Source organism: Brachyistius frenatus, unplaced genomic scaffold (genome assembly GCF_029030835.1).
Source record: "Brachyistius frenatus isolate BFR_SWC_R1_liver_20210118 unplaced genomic scaffold, ASM2903083v1 Contig_32, whole genome shotgun sequence".
In the NCBI taxonomy this organism is placed as follows: domain Eukaryota; kingdom Metazoa; phylum Chordata; class Actinopteri; family Embiotocidae; genus Brachyistius; species Brachyistius frenatus.
In genome coordinates, this window is record NW_027210631.1 from 1503985 (window position 1) to 1514806 (window position 10822).

The 10822-nt window shown below is 41.0% G+C and overlaps 1 protein-coding gene across 3 annotated transcripts in view; it reads right to left on the bottom strand.

Moving 5' to 3' along the window:
- Nucleotides 1-8271, bottom strand: part of LOC138621767 (proton myo-inositol cotransporter) — a 73000-nt gene extending 64729 nt beyond the window's left edge. Inside the window, exons 1-2 of one of the 3 annotated variants that reach the window (XM_069700071.1) lie at nt 8013-8271; nt 7342-7921 (exon numbers count right to left, since the gene is read on the bottom strand). In XM_069700071.1, coding sequence (XP_069556172.1) covers nt 7342-7894 — 553 coding nt within the window. In that variant the 5' untranslated portion in view covers nt 7895-7921; nt 8013-8271. Of the gene's footprint in view, nt 1-7341 lie in introns of all 3 variants that reach the window. The other 2 variants (XM_069700070.1, XM_069700069.1) reach the window with 2 other exon arrangements.
- Between the last annotated feature and the right edge of the window lie 2551 nt (nt 8272-10822).

Genomic DNA, 10822 nt, shown 5'->3' on the forward strand with positions numbered 1-10822 from the left:
ACAATCTCTGATATTTCAAAAGTCTAAGACATTGTTCTCTTTTTGATAGAATATGTTATTGAGACTACTTTCATGAGTAGTAATAGTAAGATTACGGCTGATTTGAACAAACTCTGCAGTTCTTTGTTTTAAACCAGAGCACATGATTCAATTGATCTCAACTCTGGTAATTAAATGATGAAACTAAAAGGTTGTCATTCTAATGCAGCTGTTAACCAGGTGGATTTCTTTCAGGCATTCAGGGGGTTTGGAAGTAAAAGTCCATTTCTGCCATAATAAGTAACTGGTAGTTGAAAACATTTCTGGACATACAACAACAACAACAAAAATCATCAGTACAAAATATGTGTTAGCAAACAAAGTATAAACTTATTTAACTAACTACAACTCCCAACATTTTATTTAAATCCCAAATATTCAGCTACATGCACATTAATAGTAAACAAACAAGCAGGCTTACAATAAACCTGATGAAACACTCAGCAGCCAAACAGTTCACATGACTGAATAAAACCATCCTGGAGATTTCCTCCGTTGCAGAGGCTCATGGGTATTGTAGTGTTAAGAGCCGTCCGCCAGAATGGAAGTTATGTGGTCCCAACTGTAAAATATATTTAAAAAGAATATTTTGATATTGGAATAAGTCTGATGTTTGAATGCCATAATTCAGCATGCAACTACAGCAGCAGAACCTTTTAATATGTCAAACTGTCAACAATACCGAAAGCCATGAAATCTGTTTTCATTTGTATCTATCCGACAGCTGAACTGTGATTATATGTGTTTGCACTGTTTGTACACTTGACTGACATCTTGCAGATGCACACACACACACACACACACACACACACACACACACACACACACACACACACACACACACACACACACACACACACACACACACACACACACACACACACACACACACACACACACACAACATATGCACAGATTTCAGAAGACTTAACACAAACAAGTCCTCGGGATCATTCTCTGCTTTAATGCCTTTATCGGTATTCACCTCATACAGCCCGGTCTCCTCGCCCTCCCTCTTCATTCTGCTAGTTTTCCCTCCTTGTTCCACTAATTTATCTATTTTAGCCTTTAGTTACCACGAGCTTATCGCTGTCCGAGCCCCGCCTGCTGCTACAGACAGCCCACATGCCGGCTGGTGAGATGCTGCAGCGGATGCATTTAGTGAGTAATGGATCATTTCCATTTTGCATCCTGTTGCAGGTGGTGACAGGGAAAATATGTTAGAGCCCATTAAAGCGAACACATTAAGGCCAGTAAGAAGGTTAAATACTAGACAGTTTTACTTCAGTTTATCGATCATTTCAAATGAAGCGTTTCTGGCTCCGAGTCTCTGGAGTCCAGATTCACAGTAGTGTTACGTTCATTGGCCTTAAAGCCGCTAACGCTATCATTTCTCTTGAAAGTTCTGTTTTTTACTTTCTTTCAATGTTCTAACATTTTGATAATTGGTTGACCAAACAGTTAACTTGATCAGCCAGCAAGTACTGGACATCCGTATGAAGTCAGCAAAACCAGCTAATCGAGAGAACAAATGTTTGTTTATTTTTGTCGGACTCCGAGACAAGGATTTAAATGAGTCATGCAAAGTTGACATTTTATACGCTGTTTACCTGGAGTCATATTTCACAAATGTCTACAACATAGGTTGCAAATGCAAAGTTAGTAATCAAATGGTCATTCCACTGGCTAGTTTGTTTACTTCAGTTGGACTCGTGGGGAAATTGGAAAGCTATACAAGGTTGACATTTCCAGAATCTCTCCAGACAGTTTAGTTCACTTGACCCCTCAAAATCAAAAAATCAAAAATAATACCAGAAAATAACAGTTTTGTTCTCTTTAGCGACACCGATGGTGATAAGTGGTAACTGCAAGTTGTGGTTTTCAACATTAAAAATTCCCATATCGTATAGATTCAGATTTCCATTTCTGTTTTGATTATAAAGCAGGTCTGGGTGCTATATAAATACTGTGAAAGTGTCAAAACGCTCAGTCCGCTTAGACACAGCAGATATTCAGCAGCTGTGACATTTGGACTTTTGTAAGTTTGTGATGTCACAAACTCACACTCGTGTAATATGGCCGCACTCAGCACAGCCTACTGTTCAACCTGACACAGAGCAGTCAGTCCAGCGCTGAAACAGAAGAAAACCTGTGGTTGGCCTTGGGGCGCGTCACTCTCAGAAGAGAGAGCCATTAATAAAAACCGCATCAAAGACAAATAAAAACAGCCTGTTCTTGGTAGAGCTCCAGTCACCGCAAATGTCACTGCTGACACTCGTTCGGTTCGCAGTGATGCACAATGAAGGGCTCTCATCAGGGGGCAACAATCATCATTGTTACTTCATTCAGCGATAAGTCACATTCTCCCTTAATGTTTCTTTGGTGTTTGTTTGTTCTTTGTCGGCCGTCTTATGATGATGATTGTTACAAAACTTAAAAGGAAAAATGATCACCATGTGTATAATAAATAAATGAATGATTTGCACTGTGCAAACTCTGCCAGATAAAGCTACCATACAAGTCAAACACTGCAAGGCACCGAGCAGACGATACATCTACTGATCAATAATCAATAGCCAGACGAAGTGAGTTTGATGTTGGATGTGCTGCAAAAACAATTGCCTCATCTCAAAGATGAAGCTATATTCATGTTTTAACAACATCCAATTACATACGATTATCAAATAGTTCAACTTCGGATGCCCATCCTTTGTGTATAACAGCTGATAGCTGGTATCAGTATTACTGCTTCAGAGCACATATAGTAAATCAAGTGACATGACTTTTAAACCAGTGGAGCAATGTGAAGCATTCATATTCCGCTGTGCTTCTCCACTGGAACTGAAACCACGCTGAAAACGTGCAAATTGATTTCATTTTAAGGCCTAAAATCTTCACTTGAATGTGAATCCCTTGCAAACACACAGTCGCACTGATGAGCTTTCTATTCAGCACCAGGGACAGCTCCCAACACACACACATACAAACACAGTCTAAAGTCATCGTCGGGTCGGGCTCAGCTTTAAAGCACTGAAACAATAGGATCATTCTGGTGGTGTGACGGTGGCCTCGAGGCTCAGGGAGTGAGGGAGTTACATCTCGACCCTCCATCACCGCGACCTATTAAAAAGAGACAGACACAACATTTTCTGGTACTAAGTAGCTGGTTGTGATGGAGGAAGGTAATTAGGGACTAATGGAGCATCCTTGAAAATGCAGAGTGAGGAAAAGAGAAAAGTCCCCAAGATAAAGCTCTTGTTGACTTTCAAATGAGAAGTGGTGTGAGTGGTGTGAGTGGTGATTACATTCAGCAGTAAAAGCAGGAGATGTCGTGCCCCTTCTTAATTGAATTAAGTAAAGTCTGCCTCATTTCACACTGGATTTTTACCAAAACATTAGTTTATCTAAAAGGCATATATTGGCATTGTGGAACCACATGACACCTGTTATAGCATGCAACTTCAAATTTGTATAACTTCATACTCTCATAAATGTTTTCTGGAAACTCCAAATGCACAAATGTCAAACTGAAAACAACAGATTATCTGAAAACTTGACATTTTAGTGTTGTGATTTCCACATCACACACTAACCAACTTCTCATTAAGCCGACACCAAGCTTCCGTCGTGTTCGGATGAGAATTGAGACTTAACTGCATAAACCAACCAATTAATTAGCCAGCCCCGAGGTCATAATTAAATGGTATCACAGAGTAATTAACGGCACTGTTTTTATGCGGACCCATCTACAATTTCCAAGGACAAAACAATTCAACATTTGCGACCGCTTAATAATTTAGCCAGAAAACTTGATTATACACTCGCTGTGAGGGTGAGTGTGTGTGCTTTTGTTTGTTTTGGTCTGTGTGTGAGGGAATGGATTATAAATAAGGCTGCGGGCATCAGAGGCTGGACGATTTATGGATCTTTTTTAACCTTTTAAATTGAACCATTACTACAATAAGAGCACGTGGCATTGAGGGGAAACTCCTCAGGGATGGCCAAGATCTGCTGAGCAATGACAGATGCAAAGTTTTCAGTAGGTTAAATTCTGACTCGTGTAACTTCCCCGCAGTTAGTGGACACCAAAGAAAGGACAAAAAGAGAGTGGATATTTGACTCGTCCTTGTCCTCAGGCAAAGGTCAGCTCAACAATCCCCGGTGAGGAGCAGACATACCACAGGCTTGTGTGTAGAAACACAAGGACGCAGGCATGGTGCTGTGTGGCCTTTCCTGCTTTGACAAACACCTCCGATGACCTTTTTGCACCTTTCAATGTATTAATGCAAAGCATTTGGCCTGCACATTAACACCAACTGGCGGTGGTGTTAATGTGCAGGTGACAGCCACTTGTAATGTAACAGTTGAAATGACCCATGTGATTAGTTTCCTCCCCGTATCAGCAGACAGAGCTTGTTGCCACATTTGCAGCTCATTTGCCGTGTTCATTTGGGGAAAGGATGATTGAATTTCCTTACCTAACATCAGATACTTTTTATGTTAAAATCTCCCAAAATATTTTTCTACTTTTCATGATTGGTGTAAACACAATAGGGACAACACCAAGATGGGCATTATTCACATACTTGTTCATGGTATTATTACAGTACATGTACAGACCGGTATTTAAGAACTCACTGTCTGTTATGTGCGCATCAATCTAACAGCATCAAATTTACCAAAAGTTAGCAGCTGAAATAATCCCCATGTTTCCAACTGCAACAGGTTTGCAAATATTCTGAAGAGCATAATTATGGCGTTTTTGTTTTTTTTAAACAACTGCATTTTAAATGTAGAACTGAAATTAGCAATCATTTAATCATCAATAATGTGTTTACTAGTGATTACTTGTAAAAAATGATCAACATATTAATATATTAATTTAAAAAAAATTCAGAACCCAAGTTAACATTTTCAAATGCCCACCTAACTTTAAAACTTTATTCAATTTCAATTCAAGTAAATGCTCACGTTGTGGGTCACAGGAACAGTACATTTTAAGTATATTGCCAGAAAAAAATAAACATAGAACAATTTAGATTTTCTGTGATCACCTGATCAGGTTTTGACTTTCTTTGTTTCATCTCAAAGCATTTTTCTGTCTTTTCTGTCCCACTTTATGTCGTTATTTTATGTAGACAAGCAACAGGTGGCTCCTGCAGTCCCCTTATTGTTTCTTAATAAAGACTCCAAATCAGACTTTCTCTGCCTTATAAGTGGCTCTGCTTTCATCCATTGTTTGTGTTGCAGGCTTTCTGTCCTCTTCAAGCCCAAACCAAGAGCACCCTGATGATGTCATCAGAGTAATGTTTCTCAGACTTTAGAACGTTTTCGCAGCTTAATATTGTGCGTCAAGCACAAAATAAAAAATGTGAGGGCAGAAAGTGCAAGAGGACACGAGTGGGATTCAAGAGCAGGGCAGGTTTTAGTTTGGGATGGAGGGTTTAATCAACATTTTCACATTGTGTAATCACATTAAAATAATGTGAACATCAGAAGCATCGGTCTGATTCACGATGTTAACAACTTGAAATTACATGTTTAATTTGTTTTAATGAGACAAAGTGGCAGCCATTTTCTATTACTAATCGAACCTTTTCTCTACAAAGTGTCAAGCTTATGTTTGTAACATTCCCTGTAGTTGGTCTAAACGAATGGGAGAGCAAACACTATGGAGAAAACAGCACAATAACAAACAACAGAGAAGAAAGCAGCCTTTGCTTAAGAATAATTTTGGTCCAAGGAAAAGCCAATTTAAGTTTTAGGAGCTACTTTTCCAAGGGTGTCTCACACAGTGTGATAACATATTGATATTATTTTCCACCCTTCACTTGCTTTTGTCAATCAGTGGTTTGCTTCACTCTTGTTTTGGAAGAAGAGAAACTCCCACGGACTGAAACCGAACCGAGCTGAACTGTCCATCACAACATGAACCGAGCGCACTTCCTGTCAATCACCTGACCCCCACATTCATATAAGGTAGTTTATCAAATCTAAACTAAAGCAACTGCTACATCAAGGTCTTTTTAATTTGGATGTCCTCTATAGACTAAAGATAACTTCACACAGACTGCAAAACATAACATGCATTGCAAGATAATCCTGGAATACGAGACAGAATCCTTGCCAGTAGATCCCAGTTTAAATCTTTCATTACTTCTCTCACATCTTCCAACCTTTTGGAAAACTGATCAAAAACCTTTCATTATCAGGACATTCCCAAATCCAGATGAACAAACATACATATTAAAGCATGATCTGCCTGTAATCAAGTTGTTCCTCACATGAAGCATTAGAAATGGTACTAAAAGGGTCTGAAGTAATAAAGGGCTTTAATTTACAAGGGAGTAAGCATAAATTTGTCACTTTGGCCAGTGATATTCATTAAAGAATTAAGCTTGCTTTTTATCCCAGCGGTTGATTAAGGAAAGAAAATGGTCTGCTGCTCCTCCACGTATCACTGAGTAGAGGCGCTTCCAACTCTCTAAGGAGGTGGCATACGGGCGCTGAGCCTTGACAGACAGATTTAACCGCCCTTTCCACAGAGGATGCAACTCATGAGTAACAGCAGCTCCTATAAATAACGTTGAGTGCATTGAATTCTGATCAGAAATGAGCGCTGCCTGCACGGAGAGGAGAAAGCCCAGTGACAAATAGGAAGGAAGGAAGCGAGTGAGAGGGATTGTGAAAGGGGTTATATGTCGAGGGGAGGATGCAGCCAATCAGATTAATGCAACTGTGACATCAAGGCGATCTTGGCGACACTTAAAGTCTCCTCCGTGCTTTCCTCTGGTTTCCTTTGGGCCCGCTGTGATGTCGTCTTGCCTTCAGAATGAGTTTCCCCTGTATTACTTAATGGAACCCACCCAGATTTAATAGTAATGATAATTATTATTAAGACAGTTGTCCAATAGCCTGTGGCCTGCAGCGTGTGCGCTTAGAGGGCCATGAAGCAGGGAGAGTAAAGATGGTAGCAAACCACAAAAACCTTTAAGATGTGGGACTTCAAGAGGCACTTAAGCTGATTGCGAACTCTGAACTTTCTAAAGGAGAGCAAGTGAGGGGAAATGTTCAAGCAAAAATCAATAAAGTATCACATTTTATTTATAAGTGCTGGGTGTGGTGAAACCCTTTCACTGCTTTCCAATTCAGCAGCTTGTCTGCGTCTCAGTGTCATGAAGTTAAAATGACGTTTTAAACTAGTTTCAACAGTTGTTTTCTTTTTCCACAATATGCAAACCTATATTATGATCAGACTGGTGAAACATCTCATCCAAGACTGAGGGGACACTGTGTGCTTACCGAGCCCCACTCCCACAATGATCCTCGCCGCCAGCAGCACCTCTTTGCTGGGTGCGGCGCTCATCACGACTCCCCCGACGGTGAAGAAGAAGCTGGCCAGCAGGATGCACACTCTGCGCCCGAAGAGCCCGTTGAGGAAGCCGCCGAGCAGCGCGGACAGGGCGGCCGCGGCCACAGTACTTGAGATGAGCAGCTCCTGCCACAGGGCGCTCAGCTCCAGCTCCCTCTTTAGCAGGAGCATCGCCCCGGAGATCACCCCGGTGTCGTAGCCGAACAGGAAGCCCCCCAGGGCGGAGAAGACGGCCAGCACGTAGACGAAGCCCGGCGTGACATCCTGCTGGAACTGCTTGCGGGCAGCCCTCTCCAGGTCCCCCGTGGCGGTGGAGGTGGAGGTGGAGGAGGCTGCGGCTGCTGCTGCTGCCGGGGCGCCGGCGGCGGATGCTCCGGCGGAGGCGCCCTGGCTGCCGATGCTGGCGCTGGACGGAGCCTTGATGAGACTCCGCTCTCCTCCGTCGTTCACTTTCTTCCACCGCTCGCCCATCAGGTTGCTCATACTCCGGAGGTTGTAGTCATGGTCCACCTGCTTTCGCGACATAGGGGAAATACAACACAGGACGGGGCTGCAGAGTTGGATTTGAAGCTTCCAAGAAAGAAAACAAAACCACACTCACCCACTAAATCTAATTCACCCCCCTCAGCCGGGAGGTTTGTCCAAAGAAAAACTCCACTCAAATCTACAGTAACTGCGAAATAAAGTTGTTGTCCAGCCTTGTTTGTGAGTGCATCACATCCCTGTGGTCCTGATGGCAGAGTTGGAGAAGAGTGGGGAGGAAAGGTAACAAACATAGGAGGAGTGTAGTGGATCAGCTCGTCACCGCCAGCGTCGGCATGACGCAAATAAATGTTTTGGAAGCGTGGCGTGGAGAGAGTGGATCCTTTATGGTGAGGATTTTATTCTGCTGCATTTCAGTTAAAACCTTGAGAATTCTATAGCCTCCTGAAAATAGAAACACCAACGATCATAAACTCAATAAAATGACTTGTACTGAAATATGGGACATTTAGGATGTTTGCTGTGTTCTCCCATTTGATAATTAAGAACATTTACTTCCTAAAATCTACTGAAAACACAAATAATGTAATTTTACTTCAATTCAAACAGGCTTCATTACACCTGTCGCCGGTCAACAGGCTGCCTCTGGCAAAACCGTCCACATGAAGATAATAAAAACTTAAAAGATGAGAGGGCTCACCCTGCTGGATGTCTCTGATATTGTAGTGCTTCCTGCATCAGCTTTTATCTGCACCTTCAACTTCGTCCTCTCTGAGGACATTTGGACTCCTAAATAGTTGAATCCAGTATTGCTATGGTTTCATTTGATCTGTACTATGATCTCTATCAATGAACATGTTGAGTGGATCCTCATTCATCGCTGTTCTCTGGATCCCAAACACACTCAACAACATTTTGTGTCTTCCCTCGTCAAACTCATAAACAAAGTCTCACCAGAATATCACTGAGTGACCGCCTATATTAATGTTCTGTAACATGATGATTTCAAATGGTTTTTAATGTTTTACCATCCATAAGTTAAGTAATATTGTAAGATTTACAGAGGTGTGATGTCACCTCAGCTTTTAGATTTCCTGTATGGGCGTTTAACAAAATATGATCTGGGAAAAACACTGACACCAATCTTACTCTAAACCAACGGGCTGCATAGTTGGAGGCACAAATTATTCCAAAAATATTTGTGAGGGTAAAAATTCTTGTTTTTGAGTACCTACTGAGCTCTGTATGGAAAGAGGACATTCACTTTATTATTTACAGCTCTACTTTTCCTGTTATCACATCGTCATTGGATTTCTATTTGATATAGCCAGTGTACTGCTGCCAGCAGTGAGGAGTACAGATGACAAAGTCTGTTACATTGTCCAAGCCTCAGGTGGCAGCAATGGAAAGAAAAAAGATGGTTTCTTCTGGTCTGCATGTGGCTCCAGAAAGTTTCTGTGGTCATCTTATTTGCAAATGACTCCTGGAAAGTCCTTTTTGTTTTACTTTCCGCATCTAATCAACAACTCCCCTGTGTCCTTATCTTGTGACCTGCAACCAACTCAGTATTAACTACGAAAGCAGATGCAAAGGAAATGGGCGTGACTGTCAACTGTTTTGTCACACTGTATAAAAGCTGCCCTACGGAGGAGTGACGTTGAGCAATGCTGCTCTCTTTGAGTGTACATGTATTTGCTCCTTCTTGCAAAAATAAATGTTTGATATGTTTGATTTTGAGTACAGCCTCTGAGTAATTTTTCTAACACCGGATTTACAGTTTTTTCATTGGGTGCTTATGACACTAGAAATGAGTAATTCATCGATTCATTTTCTTCCGCATATTTGGGGTAGGGTCACATTTGCAGCAGGTCAAGTTAAATATTTTCTTCCTTTAACCAAGCCTCATAATGCGTGCCAGGTCAGCTGAAGTTTAAGATCACAGTAACAAAGTTCAGGCTGAAGATAACCCTGTTGTCTTTATGTAAACCAGCTTCAAAAAGAAGAAACAGGGTGAAACTTATAGGGCTTATTCATAGCAGGTATTTTGACTTGTCATGGCAGGAAAGACACAGCTGCACTTAATGACATTAATGATGGCTGTATCACATTTTGATGAGGCAGGTTCAGGGTTCGATATTGATACTGCTGATACTTAATGGAAGAGAGTTGTCATTAATGTTTGTAGTTTCACCTGTGTTTCTCCTGAAGTGATGAATTACAATATATTACAATTACAATTGTGTTGTGATAAATTTACAAATGATGTGCATTTCTTTACTTAAAAAAACCAATTTTGATACGTAACCGTGAATTTTGTGTGGCGTTACACCCCTATAGTGCTCAGATGTAAGTCAGACAGGATAAAAAATTTAAAAAAAATGAAGGATTTTGGTCCATGCTACACTCACAGAGCTGTCTTTGGCTGACACTTTAAGTTCTGACAAGTAGTTACACCTCATGCCACTGAAATGCCATCAGTGGGGTATAATCTGACAGTTTACAACCACATTCAACCACTTACATTTGAATTTAGTTTATTTATATGCAGTGAAAGTACTTCTTAGTCCAAAGGACACATGATCTCAGACGGCAGGTGTTGTGTTTGAGTGACAGGTCTCAGGTTTAACGTGTTTTTTGTTGCTAATGCCCGTAATCTTTCTACCACCTCTCTGCCATAGTAAAAAGCTTTTCAACTCAGTTTTCAGCTCTATACTGGATATTACATTACATTACATTTCATTTAGCTGACGCTTTTATCTTAAGCGACTTACAATAAGTGCATTTCAACCATGAGGGTACAAAACCCAGAACAACAAGAATCAAGAAAATACAATTTCTTCAAGAAAGCCAAACTACAAAGTGCTAAAATTAAGTGCCATTTTAAGCGCTACTAAAGTTCTACCAATTATATGATCTTTGCTTTATGGA